The sequence below is a fragment of the Lutjanus erythropterus genome, chromosome 16 (assembly GCF_056507025.1).
Source record: "Lutjanus erythropterus isolate fLutEry1 chromosome 16, fLutEry1.hap2, whole genome shotgun sequence".
Taxonomy (NCBI): domain Eukaryota; kingdom Metazoa; phylum Chordata; class Actinopteri; order Lutjaniformes; family Lutjanidae; genus Lutjanus; species Lutjanus erythropterus.
Genome location: NC_139332.1, coordinates 16,848,519 through 16,864,622, shown reverse-complemented (window position 1 = coordinate 16,864,622; position 16,104 = coordinate 16,848,519). Strand labels below are relative to the sequence as shown.

Here is a 16,104-nt window from a genome sequence, read left to right as displayed (position 1 = left end):
TGAATAGTAGACTATGTCACATCGGGAGCAGGTTGCATTTGAAAAAACGTTACTATTACGTGACTTTTTTTGGGGTCTAACAGTGAGTTTTATTTTGACAGGGTCTGAAAAGCCCACAGGAAAGCATGGCAGACCTCAGTCCTGTAGAGAACCTGAGGATCCCCAGCAAGGTAAACTCTTATTGTTGTGATTCATGCGTTTTAGGCTGCATATTCGACAAAACCAACCTCATCAACGTCATTTTCACAAAAGTTAAATATATTTCACCCCAGCTAATGATATGCTTCAGTTAGAGTTGTCTTGATACCAGACTTCAGTACAATACTAGTATAAGATGCAATACTTGATACCTCTTTCGATACCACAGAAAGGAAAATATGATTAAACATAAAATAATTTCTAACAACCTGCACATGGTGCTGGTTACAGATATAGTCACTGAACACTGTCTGGTTTTGCTGCATGCTGAATTTCAGACAGACAAGAAATGGTTTTGATTGAGCAGTCAGATATTTTTTTAAAAGCCATGGTACTTCTGATACTATGAAATGTTAGTATGGTATTGTTTTTAAATATGTGGCACTGAAAAAGTATCGATACTTAAATCCTAAAACTAGTTAATAGCAGATAGCTACCTGTCCTATATTTAACTGTTTGAATTGTGTAATTAGGTCTGTGTAGTTGAGGGCTTCCTGTAACAGTTACAGATGGGTGAATTTAGCCTTCAAGATAGAAATCTTTCTGTCAGAAAGCTTTCTGCTTTCTGTGTTTAATAATTTATGGTTGTTGTTTTGTTTTGATTTATTTAGTTTGTTTCCTTTTTTTTGTCTTGTTTTGCCCATTTTACTCTCTTCTGTTGCTTGTCTTTGTTGAATATTTGAAATGAGGCATGATATCCACTCTACGGAGGTCTGTGTTGGTTCTGTACACATGCTTCACAATAAAAATATTTGAAAGAAGAAAGCTTTTTTGCCAGAAAGGGATTTCCGCACATAAAAGCCCTTTAATATGGCCTTTGAAAGAGCTGCCTGGTAGAAAGGCTTTAGGAAGTCATTAGTTTCAGACATAGTTGGCTTATTTTCTTAATTTTAAATTGTTTTATTTTCAGTTTTCTGTCACAGTCTAGTTTAGGCAATTAAACTACTTGACTAGGTTTGGGAAAAGATGATTGAGTTAAAATAGGCCGTTACCCACATTTCAGTAAGTCTTTCTGCCAGAAAGATTGCTGCCAAATTCTACCATGTGTGTAACAGTTTTATTGACAACTGATTTATTTTTTTTTGCTGCTCTTTGTTCATTCCTTTCAGTACACAATGAAAGTAATCAAAATTTATGCATCTATGCATAAATGTATTTTTTTAAGTGTCATCTTAAGCATTACACTTTTGTTGTGTTGTGTTTGGCCAGTTGACCAGGCATATTATGTAAAGAAACCAAGTCCACTTAGACTCAAATGCAGTTATATCAATAGACCATTTTCACAGCAACCACAGGTGTTACCAGTGATACTAATGGATTAGTTTGGTTCTGTTCTGGTCAGACAGAGTCAGAGTCAGGGTGCTGACAGGCTCTGCTACACTAGAAGAAACAGAATGGAGCATTAATTAGTATGACTGGTAACACCTGTGTTTTTTTCTGCTAGTTCATATCAATATGGCTGCTGTGAGAAAGGTCTAATATAGTGATACAACATGGCTGAATGTGTCAGGATGGTTTTACATTTGAACCAGACTTACTGTATAATTCATATGTCACTACTTCTTGTAAATTACATTAGTTGCATCACACCAACTGGGTTTTCTAGGCAGCAGTGTAACAAGACTGAAGGCTCCCATTGATATCACTTTAGTGCACACTTTACATCAATCCCGCGTAACAGCAGGAGTGTGAAATATGGTCGCTGTAATAGTATTTTAGCAGTTTGGCATGGCAGCATTTGAAAATGCAATCCGTCATGTTTAGTCTCAGGAAGCATTTGTCATTATCCACTTGTACAAATTCAATTTGTCAAGTGGAGAGTGAAACTGTAGAGTGGCACTATGTAATGTATAGTCCCTTACTTACTTAAACCTCAATGCACTGCTAGTTGCTGCCTTTGCTTTGACTTTGCCTTGGTGTGTTGACCTTCTATTAATGTGGCTGACTACAATTTGGAAGGTGACCAACTCTATTTATTCACTGTGCAAGGGTGATATCAGCCAGGTCGATTCGACGAGACATTTTATTTCTCTCCCTTGAAAGTCTTGGCTTTTAACGGCTGACATTGTTTTGATTGTCGATCTCGTTTGGCTGTAGTGTGAGTACTATTTTCTTCATGTTGTGTGTTGCTGATGTACCATTTGAGGATTTGCTGCCCAGGTTGAAAAATACTGCAAAAGATCAGGCTAAAAGGAAGTGCTTTTCTGTCGATTCATCCATGAGAGGTTGCGAAAGACAAAGCTTAGAGAGTTGTGAAAAATATCTTTCAATCTGTTGTTTACTTCAAGTCCTCTTGTCATGAGAAAAGAAAAAGACTGAGCAGAGTGTAGTAAACACAGGCTGTCTCTTTTGAAAGGCTCATACATAACAATGATTTTTTCTGTCAAAGATAGGGTTTGATATTATTGTCACAGTAAATAACATATGGACTCATGATGGACAACACATTATTTACTAATCTAATAGTTTGACATCATTGTATCGTATTTGTGTTGCTTCATGCTTGGTGGACAATATAACACTTCTGTTGCCAGACCTGTTATTGCAGAAAACCAGCCAGTGACACAGATCAGATAAGAAGATAAGCAGCCATTTATTCTTCAGGTGTAAAAGCATAGGGGAGTGTCTCCTGAAAGATTTGCTTCTTTTTATAAGGATGCACGTCTCACCCTGGCTTTGGGATTGATATCAGGTGTTGTTGCCAAACTGGATAGGTAGACATAAAACACCCTTGTTTTAAGCCTCAAATATTCACCTTTTTTCATGCTGAAATCATGGCCTCAAGATTTACTGTAAATCTTATTAGATCTGTTTTGTTTGGCTTATGTGATATGAAGCTGAATCATATAGGTCCACACAAAAATTGAGAGACAGTTGGTATGTATGTGAGAGGTCTGGATTGTACAACTCTGATTCCAATAACATAAATAAAAACAGGATGCAATGATTTGCAAATCCTTTCTGACCTATATTCAACTGAATATAGTACAAAGAGAATATATTTATTGTTCAAACTAATAGACTTTATTGTTAAACATCCACTCATTCTGATGTACACTAATTGCTGAAGTTTTGAAAGTGAATTCTTTTCCACTCTTACTCGTTGTACGACTTCAGTTGCTTAACAATCCATGGTCTCCATTGTTGTATTTTGCACTTCATAATGTGCCACACACACAAATTCACCCTGAGGACATGACATCCATGAATGTGGACTTGTCAGACCAAAGCACGCTTTTCTACTTTACATCAGTCTGTCTCAGATGAGCTCGGGCCCACGGAAGTGTGTAGTGTTCCTGCATGTTGTTGTTGGCTTTTGCTTTGCTTGGTACAGCCTTAACTTAATTTGTAGACGCAGCGACAAACTATGAACAACGGTTTTCCAAACTGTTCCCGAGCCCATGTCGTAATATTATTTATACAGTCGTGTTGGTTTTTCACGCAGTGCTGCCTGAGTGGTCAATGGTGTTGGCTTTGGACCCTTGAGATTTCTCTGGATTCTAAAGTCATGGCCCAAAGAATTGCTGTAAATCCTATTATTCTTATTTATTATAACTGCCATGTTTGGTATATGTGACATGAGGCAGCATAGTATAGACCTAAGTGAACAGAGAGTTAGTATGCATGTGAGCTGTCTTGATTATAAGCGTCTCAGCCTACTGATGCTCACGGATAAATTATGTCTCCTGTGTGCACTGCAAACACCTGCCTTTTGTGTGTGCAACCAAAACACAGGGCTTATTATTTGATGATATCATGCGTTGACTTTATTTACTCTGCTACCGGGCCTTTGAGCTTTCAGGAAAATGAAATGGGACCCACACAGACCTGGCTTTGTATACATCGAAACCTGTGGTCCTTTGAAAATAAAGGTGAATAATCCTTTCAATATGCCGTGACACTGCATTACTTAACACGCTGCTCTGTGTAGGAGAGTGAGACCAATGTGCTTGACTGCCTGCGTGTATTATTGCACTTAATCTGATACTCACTGGTTGGAACCATTCCTCTGTTTCCAACCATTTTAGTCGTGACTCACATCATTTATCATCCTCCAGGAGTTGACAGAAACATCTGGCTCGCTGTAGGGGGGGGGGACAGATAAGGGGGATGATTGACAAATGATGCTGTTGAGTTACTATTTGGATGTGACTTGAAGGTTTGATGGTCTTCGAGTGATAAGCAGGGAAAACAGAACATAAACCTATGATAGTTAGCCTGTAGTAGTAGGTTAGGCGTTTGTGAATTTGTGTGTGGGAAGACAAATAAACTCCATTAGTATGATGATTTTATTTAAAGCACTTCACGATTTTGCCTCTTATACACCCATTCACACACACACTCACACTGCACTTCCATGCAAGGTGTTGGCCTAACCATTGGGAGCCGTAATAGCATATCACTTAGACCTGAAACAATAAATTGATTTGTTGATTTTGATAAACAAGTAATTATTTAAGTCATTTATCAAGGACGGATTTCAAATATTCGCTACTTCAGGCTTCTCAAATCATATGATTATCTGCTCTTCTCCCCTTTTTATGACTTTAAATGGTATATTGTCAGGTTTTGGACTGTTTATCTGACAAAACAAACAATTTCACATGCCACCATGTCGCAGTCATCACCAGAGATAACCTTCTTTTTTTGCTGTACTCATTAACAGGAAGCGACAACTGCTGTTTTCTGCAACTTTGATATGTAGTTCCACATGATACCTTGCACCTTTTGAAATAATGTAGCTTGTGCTGTTTTGCTAACGCTGTTGTAGTAATTTTAATACATCTACCTGTTTGCCCTGTTTGCGTGATTGCAGAAGTTAAATATGGTTTCTATTATATAAAGTTTCCTCAGTGTACTGTAGCTACTGAAGTTGGTTCCTGTCACAGATGTCAGGCTATGTGTATGTGCATACAGAGGTCAGGCTCTTGGCTGTAACAGCAGTTTACCCTCAGGGGAACCCGTTCTTTCAAAGAAAATCTGATCCCCCTGCTCACCTGCTGCTGTTTGTACCTAACACCCTCCACAAATTTACTTGTAAATCTGGACAATGATCCAAGGACCTAAATTTAATAAAAGTGTGACCTTAGTCACGACTTTAATGTGATATGGGCCTAATCTCAAAAATGATAAAACAGGGGTCTACAATGGCATTTAAATTTTGGGGAATGATAGCAATAGAAAATTGTATCAGTTTATGTGTCCCCTTTAAATAAATCATAACCATGGCAGATTTTTAAAAATATATTTTTTATTTAAATCATTCCAAATGGCTCTAAGGTTTTTTAGATCACTTTGATGTACTTGTTCCTTTTGTTAATCTCTCTGGGCTCCTAAGAAGGCATAAGCTGCTTTGTATGTTCACATTAAAAACAAACAAATACACCTTTTGCCCCGTTCCAATCCCTTATTGCTCAAAGCTGTCGTCCCTCTCTGAGTCAGTTTTAAGGTTTTTCTTTGCAGGTGTTTGCATTATATCTCTTAACCTCTTCAAACCTGACGTGCCTTGTATTGTGTGATGAAGCAATGCTCAATCAACACAACTTTAAATTCTAGGTATGAGCTGTGTTATATTGACTTTCAGTGAATTACATATATACTGACACACAGGATATCCACTATAGTGATGCAGCCTCAAAATAGCTTCTCAAGTAAACAAGTAGTTGCAGTCTCTTCTTTTTCAAACAACAATTTACTGATTTTCTCCTTAAGATGTCTAAAATCCAACAATGTGAACTTTAGGCCTCAGAATGTATTATAAATGATTTTGACAGGCCTTAAAAATGCATTGAGTTAGTTAAAATTACTTAAATTATTTATAAAGTTATATTACCTTCAGTGCATGTGTGCATGTACTTTTTTACCAATATGGATGTGAAATAGGTCATTGCATTCATAATGGTTCATTAGTTTATTAGGATTCCCATTAGCTGGCACAATGACGTCAACTAGTAGAGTCCAACACAGATATAACAAGTTTATAAATATTATACACACATTCAACAACGACAGATTACTGATAAAGTCCATGTTCAATCATTAGACACAACAAACAGCTTAAAACATCGGTATTTGTTCGAACAGTTAATTGTGTTAGTACTCTTGTAATGTTTTTCTTAAAAGCAGCTTTGGTATTTGTTTTAATAGTTCCATCCTATAATGGCTCTGTAAATTATAGTACCTTTGAAGAGATTTGTTCTAGGTCTAGGTGGTAAAATATGTCCTAAACTTGCCAACCTAGTCAGATGGTTAAGTTTGCTTCTGATGTACGTTACCTGGTCAGGAAAATAGTGTTTTTTTTTTATATATTGAAGACAGTCCTGAAGAAGATCAGACAATTGCATATTAATGTTCCTAAAAAGGTCCCCAAGAAGTCTTAAATTGAACTCATTGGAACCTGTAGAAACCCTGTACTTAATATCCATTTGATGCTGAAAAATGTTATATTTAACTGTAACCCTGTTTAGTGTTAGGAACAGTGGGATTGTTCTGGGGCTTCAGTTTGTACTCAAGATGCACGCAGTTACCATTTCCTGCCAGCAGGGGTCACCCTCAGTTTACTCAATGAACATTTTTATCTTATCAGAATTATAGAGCTCTCCTCTCACAAAAAGCATTCATCGTCTGCTCTATATTTCATTATTTTCTAAAATTTTAGAATGAATATGATTGGCTGTATTGATTGGATGTATTGTATGAATAAAGGGATTGCAGTTGAAGCTGTGAGGGGAGCATGTTTGATAACCTGTCATTAGTTTGCACAGGCTACCTTCAGGGGGAACACAGCTCACTTTGACAGTTCACATGTGTTATGGCCTTAGGTGACCCGATCAAGTTTGTCCCTGAGATAAGCTATTGTCTAATTATGCTTCCTAGAGACTGCACTCATACAATCAAACAAGTGCATGACAACACAGATAAAAGCTTTTGGCTCATTTATATTTAGTGCAGACTGACTGTTGGGGGAAAATAATCACATACCTCCAAGTAAAAATCCAATATTATTACCTGTTAACCCAGCAGTTGAGAGCAGTGTTGCAGCCAGAATATTGTTGCTGGTTGTGACTGTGTCTTAATATCCCATGAGACAACTGTGTTAAACCCTTGTTTAGGGGCAGATGAGCAGGTTAGGCTGACATAAATATTCAATGTTGATTACAATGAGGACGGTTTGATTTATTCATCTAATGAACGATTCCATAGTGGAATTAATACTTGGCCCTCCTCTTGGTCCCCTCACCTTGCCATCATTCTCTTCTAATGTCTCTCAGGATTTTCCACGGACCTCCTGCTATTTGTTCAGTCAGTTGTTGGGCACCTTTTTGTTCTGTGCCTGATTTTTCCACATTCAATCAGCACTCCAGACGAATATCCACTTTGATTCTTTGATAAGGCTCGTTGAACGTCCCGCAGTTTGGATGCAAATAGATTTCTAATTTACGCAACAAGATGAGAATTTCATTAATTTGCGGGTGGGGGGTGGGTGAAGGGTGGTTTGTTTGTCCCTCATCCTTCAAAGTGAAATTTGATCAAAGCCTCACAGCAGCTGATGTTGAGATTCACACATGGGGATCAGGGGCGTCTGGTTTGTTTTGTGCCTACCCAGCAGCAGCAGGGTGGGAAGGGAATTACTTAACCTGCAGGTAGCCTCTCGATAAGTCATTCACTTAAAGATGTTTAGAGTTTTCCACATCACTGCAGGTGGGAGGCTGAAGGAAAAGAGAAGTGACACAGGGGAGGTGAATTGCTCTAACCGTGCTGGAGTGGCTTCACAGAAGAGACCACATCATTGTCTTTTGTTTCGCTCATTCCTCTGTCTTTTTTCTTTCTGCTACCTGCTTTTCTCTACCAATGAGTCATCCATCTCATCCCACCCCCCCCTCCTCTTTCGCTTTCTCTCTCATTTGAGCTGATTTCCCACCCACCCTTTTGACGGCAGAGCGTGATCTCCTACCTCCTTCCCTCCTTTCCAATCTCACGCACTCACCCACGCTTTTCCCCCAGGGGCTCCTGCTCCCTTCTTTACCTGATTCAAACATGGGAACATGCACACTCGCCTGAAGATCCATGCATTGCAGACACAGAGACACATGCCCTCGTTTTAATTCTTCATTTTCAAATTATTTATGGTGTATAAAAGGGATTCTGTTGGTGTAATTGAATTAAATGAGGCTATATTTGACTGCGCACGTTAATATTACTCACAGCAGCATTGCCTCATATAAATGTCACTCAGCAAGACACACTTTCACCCTCAGAAGCAGATTCAGTTACATGGGTGGCACACTTCATTGCCTTACTGCACACTTCTAGCTGATAGTAGCTGGGAAAATATTTGGGGTTAGGCAGGTGTGTAACAAGGTTTTCTTGATCAGTGTCTGCTATCTCCTGAAGTCTATATGAGATGACGTGTGCAGATCTTTAATAGAGATTTATTTACTCTTACTTAATAGAGTATGGATGCATATAGGGGGCATATCGATTGAATTTATCTCATAATTCCACATCCGTTCTGTTTCACCTCCTTCCCAAGCCTGTTGTCTATTTTTAGTGTCATTATGCTTTAATGTGCTGATGCCTCAATGTATTCATCCCACACAAGTGAGCTGTTAGACTCAAATTTACCTTTAATAAAGGATTTATATTGTATAATAAAGGACGAGATGTTTTCTCTATATGAGTTGTGATATTGCAATAAAATGTAGCCTAATATTGGGTATATTCAGAAGTCTAGGAATGGCAATGGTCAGCCCACCACTTAGTTCCAGCCACAAATATTTTAATTATTGGATGGATTGCCATGAAATTTGGTACAGACATTCATGTTTCCCCCAGGATGAATCCTAATGACTTATGGGATCCCCTGAGTTTTTCTCTCCCTCCACCATGAGGTTGACATTTTTAGTTTTCATTAAAATATCTCAGAAATTATTGGCTGGATTGCTATGAAATTTGGTACACACATCCGTGTTCCCCTCAAGATGAACTAAAGTAACTTTCATGATCCTCCGACTTTACATATAGCACCAACATCAGGTCAAAATTCAAATAAGCCCATTACTTTGATTGATGACAAAATACCTGTAAAACTGATGACAAGTCAGTCTCAGCAGTTATTTTTGTTTAGTGCTAATTTGCAAATGTTAATATGCTAAACTAAGTTGTTGAACATGGTGAACATTATACCTTCTTAAAGGGACAGGACGCCAACATTAAAAATACATTTCCTCTTAACTGTAGTGCTGTTTATCCCTCTTGATTGAGTTTAGGAGAGAAGGAGTTTCCTCATTCTTCTATGACAATAAATTTAATATCTTTAGGTTGTGGACAAAACAAGACATTTGACTGACATTTTTTGACGGATTAATTGCAAGTAAAAATAAACATCAGCACTAGAGAGAAGGCTTTAAAACGCTCTCTAACTTTAAAACTCTGCAACTCATACCAAAACAGTTTAGAAAAGATAAATAGCACTCGGCCTACGGTTAAAATCTATGTATTTTTTGATTTTGGGTGAAATGTCTCTAAATATTGTCATGTTAGCATTGTTATTGTGAGCATGGTAACACACTGACGTTAGCATACAGCTTAAAGCACTGGTTTGTTTAAGTACAGCCTCACAGAGCTGCCTGAATGACTGTAGACATTCATAAAATGTGATGCATTGCATTGTGGGATTGTTAGCAGAAAGTAGTGTTCTGCACGTGCCAGGGACACTAATTTTACAAGCACAATATATTGAGCACAAATTCACACAATCAGACAAAATAACATGGCGGAGGGTAAATAGAGTGCACTATATAGAAAAGTAAGAGTAATTTTCTACACAGATTTAGTCTTGTTGCACTTAAATTTATTTATTTCTTTGTTTTAAACTGCCAACACAGTCACCCCACCACTTTGTTATTGACCTGTGACTATATCTTGGCTCATTAGGAATGTGGGTTTAAAACCCTTCATCTAAAAGACTCACTGCAGCAATAAGCCTCAATGGATACACAGCACGTTAATCAATACAGCTCTGATGTTTCTCAGAGACGCTCTGAAGAGGGAAACACTTTCTTCGGTCATTACTTTCTTCTCATCTTTCCTCTCAAGGCTGCCTGACGTCCCCTTTGACAGCTGTCCAACGAAACAAGCTGCAATCTTCTCCCAAACTCCACGATTAATGTTTTCTTCTCCCCCTTTTTTCCCACTACACGCCTCCTCTTTCCCTTTCCTCGCCACTTGGTCTCTACCTCATTTTCATTCTGCCCTCTCTTCACTTTGTCCTTCACCTCTGTCCTCGTCCTTAAACTCCTTTGTACCTCTTGTTCCTTTAATCCAATCTCTCCTCCCCTTATTTTACTTTCCGGTGGTATCTTTCCTATTTCTTGCCCTGTATTACTATTACCATCTCACTTCTCCTCTATTTTGATGTATTTTCCTTGACATTAATATCAGAGGTTTTGTTTGTTGTTTTCATTACTTGGGAATGACGTAATTCTCTGTTTTGGACCTTTTCTGTTTGTGTCTGAACTTTCTAATGTGCTTACTTCAAGGACAGCTCTTAATTCTCTCTCTCTTTGTCACTGTCTGCCTCTCTTGGCTTGTCTCCTCTTCTTTCAGGAGGAGTTGCGGGAGCTGAGGGAGCAGCCCATCGACCCCCAGGCGGAGCAGGAGATCATCGACAGCATCGAGGAGGTCTACTTCTCAAACGACTCCTTTGACATGGTGCAGCATGAGCTGGAGGTCAGATTAACTCTGTATGAATGAGTTATTGCAGGGGTCATCAGCTACATTTGTCAAAGGGCCAGAAGCTTTCTAAGCAGGCAGTGTGGGGGCCAGATATTTAAGAATAAAAATATTAAGGCCATATTATCATTATGTTTTTTAAACTACTATTATTGTTTCATATGTTCTCTTTTTTAGTATTATTTTTATTAGTCTCTATCAGTGTGAACAAACTACTATCAACATGAGAAATTCATAATAAAATTTTTTAAGAAATTGCTTTCAGTTCACTGACAAAGTACATTGTATATCCTGACTACTTCAAAATAAAAATTTAGTCTAAATAAAGTCTGTTTTGCAAGTTAAAGTGCCAGTTAAATTCTTTTAATGTGAAGTTGCAAGTTTGCATTTTTGGTTTGTGTTAGCAGTAAATTAATACAGCATTTTTCCAGAATGTACTGCAGCTGCAGCAATTAATCAGTTATTCAATTAATTGCCAACTGTTTTAATAATCAGTTTTTGAGAAAAAAAGTCTAAAGTCTCTGATTCCAGCTTTATAAATGTGAATAGTTTCTGGTTTCTTTAGCCCTCTATGACAATAAACCAAATATATTTGGGTCGTGGACAAAACAAGACATTTGATTTTTCTTTTTTAGAGCAAACTACTAGTCAATTAATCAAGAAAATAAGCAACAGATTAATTGAGAATAAAAATAATCATTAGTTGCAGTCTTACTGTACTGCAAATATATAAATATGGCAGCACTTTCATTAGTGGCCATTGTGTGAGCTGTATGGGATGCTTTTGTAGACCAGATGTGGTCCGTGCCCCGCCAGTTGATAATCATGCGTTATTAACTGCATTACTCACTTGTAAATGATGACAGTAGACTCACTTCCAAGTTCCAACACCTCTCGTTTCCATCAAACCCATCACATTTCATTAATTATAGCAGCAATCTTGCGTTTTTTGATGTGAATAAATGTGGTTTCCTGTGCTTTGAACCCTGTCTGACTGGCAGAGTTAAAGCTCTTTCTCACCTGAGCTGCTGTCTTGTACACTTCTGCCGAGCCGTGTGTGTGCCATTGACACTCGGATTGATGGATTGCATCCGCTCAACAGAGGATGGGTGTGAAATCTCATTAGATTTATCTTGGTATTGCTACACCATCTGAAATGAGACTCTCAGTCAAGGGGAAAGTAATTACCTATCATCCTTTGGGCCATGGATTTGTAATATCTTCTTTCCCAAGCAGAGTTTGTTTGCTGTTTACTAAATAACGTCATCTACCTTCTTGACTAATCTGAGTTATGATCTGGCAAAGTGTATTTATTGAGCAAATTCTTTTTGTTTTGTGTTTTTTTTTGGATGGAGGAAGAGCTGCAGCTATCTTCGGTCGCACCACTTAAACCAGCTTAAGTTCTTTGAAATGCCTAGTGAGATATCTTTGAAAAATTAAGATGCTCAGGAGTGAAGATTAGCTCTCCCAAGATAAATGAAATCCCTGCTGTGGCCCTGAGCACCAGAACTCAGATATTTCCACAGTCCTGCTTTAAATATTTTCCTGTCCGACACACCTTGCAGCGACTTTAACTGCGCTGAACGGTAGATGTTTGGAAGCAGCACGCAGCTGTGTAGACGTCGGGAGAGCTCACAGACTGTGTTTGCGGATGTGTCTTAAATGTCTCGTGTGCTTTCACCTGCGTAGGAGGATGTATCGTAAACAAACAAATAAAGTTGAATGTTTGTTTCTGTGTTTGTGTGTGATTACAGAAACTCCCTCCTGAGCTGAACCTGCAGGAGCTGGAAGAGTACAGAGACAAACTGAAGAGACAACAGGCAGCAGTGAGTGCACACACACCTACACTTACACACATAGACACACACAGACACACACACACACACACACACACACACACACACACACACACACACACACACACACACACACACACACACACACACACACACAATGGTGTCATGGTCATTTCTGGCCTATGGATGTAAAAATCAAGAAGATAAAAGATGTTATTGTTTAAATCATTAAATTAATTCCTGACCTCAAAAATTTAAAAAAGGAGTCAAACTTATTTGCCTTTTCCACGGCTTTCAGCTGTATAATGTATCATGTACAGTACTGTATATGCTCAGTTGTCATGGTGATGGATCTGTTGACATATGAGTTCAGTGATTTCATCTACAGCACTTTTAGGACTTCTCTTTTATTCTGTTCTGTTCATCTACTTATCAGTGTTTGTTGTATTATTTTTCTCAAATAAATAACACAGTTACAATTGCTGAAACTGAAGTAGACTTGTTACTCCTTATTTTCGTCTTACTTGAAAATAGTGACAGCTGTAGAGGACCGCAGATGTAGCAGACAAATACAGTCCATTTTCTGGTCTTTGATCTAACATCACCTGACCTTATGATGGCACAAGACAGTTCAGGCAATGAGCGCTTGCTTTTTTATCATAGTATATTAATAACAGTTCATCAGGTTAATGTACATCCTTCATCCTGGGGGTCTTTTTGTACTAAATCTTACTGTCTAACCCATAGGCAATAAGTTGGTCAGGAGTATAAAATAACTCCTATTAGGGATAATTTTTACAATGATAAAGTAAAAAACAGACAGGTCTCTAAAATAATACAGACTACAATAAATAATAAGAAAATTAAAGCAGAAATTTAAAAATAAGGCAAAGTTACTTTCCCTAGTCACTTATCACTTTTATAATGCTGTAATTGGTGAAGTAATTCACTTAATTTTGAGAAAAGTAATAAGTAACTGTCTCTATTAATAAATTTCAGTAACTTGCCCAACACTGGTACTTATAAGCCAAAATTTTATCTGCTGATTAAGACTATAATTGAATTGAAATCTCCAGAAAAAGCTGATTGTTACCTTAAATTTTGTCATTTAATACATTTATGAAGTTGTTTGTATTGTTTATTAGAGTGCAGTGCTTTATTAAAGGAAAATGACACTGACAGGATCCTAACAGTTACTTATTTGGCCATATTACTCAGAGCAGTGTGGTCACACAGTAGAAAGAAGAAAACTTTAGAGTCAATCTTACCTCATGTAGTCCATGTAGTAACTTTTCATTTTATATCACCTTCATCAGCATGTCACGTAGTTGTACCCGTTCAAATTTTTATTTTATGAGCACTTTCGGGACTTTGTCTATGTTGTCTTAAAAAATGAGCTTCAAAGTTCATTCTTAACCTTGGAAGCTGCAAACAGTCTCATCTCAAGGTCCTCGTAGCAGCTTTCTTTGAAAATGAAAAGAATGAAAAGTGCAGTGAATGAAAACACACTGGCATACACAACAAACATACAGTAAATAATAGTCCAGAAGCCTGTTTTCATTCAGATAAAAGCTTTTAATTTCTGCAATGGCTCCATTATTTATTTCATACAAACAAGTTGCTTGGAAGTTCAAAAATCCTGTCTGCCTGCCTGACAACTTCCTGTGTCCCTCCACAGTCAACAGCACCATGTGCATTCATTGTTATTTTTTGGTGGTCTTTTTAAGCCAAAAAGGGAGGACATATGGAAAGACAAATGACTGATTCTGACCTACACCAAATAGCCACAGTTTGTGCTCGACTAAAGTGTGATGGCAGACATTACTGACGTCAGTGACTTTGTCTTCCTCCTTCGGGTCACAACAGGACCATTTCCATAGAGGCCGTCGTTCTGAAGGTAGTCAGGTATTCACTGCTTGAGACTGGAGAGCCGGCCTGTCAACAAATTCTATTTATAGAGACACGTGGGAGAGGAAGCAGCTCTTTGCTCCTGTCTGCGCCCTCAATCCCTACAGTCCGGTGCAGATTTCACCCATTTCACCCTCTTTCCTGACAGGCTTCTGTACTTTCACACACCTGTTTGTTTCCATCACTCACTCAGCTTTACTTTTGTTTTTTTGCACTATTCCCTCCACACCTCCTTCTTTTCATACATGCCACAAATCCCTTTTTTTGACAGTTTTAGCAGTTGCCCACAGAGCTGTCTTTTCATCTGAGACGATGCTCCAGATTTTGTGGCCTGTGGCATGGAGAAACCTACAAGTTAGTAAAGCCGAAACATACTCTCGCACATACCCTCTCCCTCTGTCTCTCTGTCTGGCTCGCTGGAATAACCATGGTAATTGGTCCAATGTGCTGTCACGCAGTAAATCTGTGTTTCTCAGAAAGCTCATCAAAGGAAAACCTGCAATCCTGAGTCTGTATGAGCAAACCCTCTACCTGTTTGTCTTCCTCAGTACCCCAAGGCTTTTGTGAAATATCTTCAGTAGCATATACCTGCTTTGATTTGTTTATATTTGTTTTTTCAAGCTGGCATTTCTTTTCTGCCACTCATCATCTTGGCTCTAAAGTTACGTAAGCCAATGCTCGGCAGTTGCAGTGCATATTGAATTCCTCAGGTCCAGACAGATAGTGTATACACATGCAACAGCTTTACAGCAACAGCTTTCGGCTTTCAACTGCCTCATACATCTCAGTAGCCTAAGCTTTAAGATAGGCTTAAATATGCATTTATACACATTAGGAGAAAACATCAAAACCCCAAAAGCATAATAAAAAAAAAATGCTGTATTTGTGTTTCAGTCAGACAATTTCATAATGCTTACCAGAAGATGCAGATTTCACCTGTTACCACTGAAATAATTACTTTCTTTTCCTCTGCAGTTAATAGGGCTGCACCCATCTCAAAATTTTGGCAGTCGAACCAGATTTTACTGTTTAACGATTTGCTCGCTCTTGCTTGTACATGCATTTCACCAGTAAGACTCATTGCAATTCCTTTCTTTGTCATTTGTCGTGTGAAAACATCAAATTTCCACACAGTCAGAGAAAGTAAAAATGTGCATCCTGCTGCTTGTTGTTCAGGTATAAAATCTCAGCATACCACAGAGCATCTTTCCTGGGCTGCTGACAGCCACCGAGCTCCATTTCTGTGACTCTTCTCCACTTCCATTATAGTTAATTTTGTGGTGTGTGATGATTTAGTGGCTTGGTTTGTTAAGTTTCCAGCCTGCCTGAAAAACAAGAGCTGAAACTACCGAACTCTCATTTCACCGTCTCTCATCGGTGAACCACCAGCGCATGTTGTCACATGTATTTTTTTTTTTTGTAAGTGCACCCGCTAATGTGAAAATATAATTATGAGTCCCGTTATTTA

At 38.3% G+C, this 16,104-nt stretch overlaps 1 protein-coding gene across 2 annotated transcripts in view; it reads left to right on the top strand.

Moving 5' to 3' along the window:
• Nucleotides 1-16,104, top strand: part of vps50 (VPS50 EARP/GARPII complex subunit) — a 138,848-nt gene that overhangs the window by 574 nt on the left and 122,170 nt on the right. For both annotated transcript variants that reach the window (XM_084739153.1, XM_084739154.1), the window contains exons 2-4: nucleotides 102-170; nucleotides 10,807-10,929; nucleotides 12,687-12,758. In XM_084739153.1, the coding sequence (XP_084595279.1) occupies nucleotides 102-170; nucleotides 10,807-10,929; nucleotides 12,687-12,758 (264 nt within the window). The remainder of the gene's footprint in view (nucleotides 1-101; nucleotides 171-10,806; nucleotides 10,930-12,686; nucleotides 12,759-16,104) is intronic.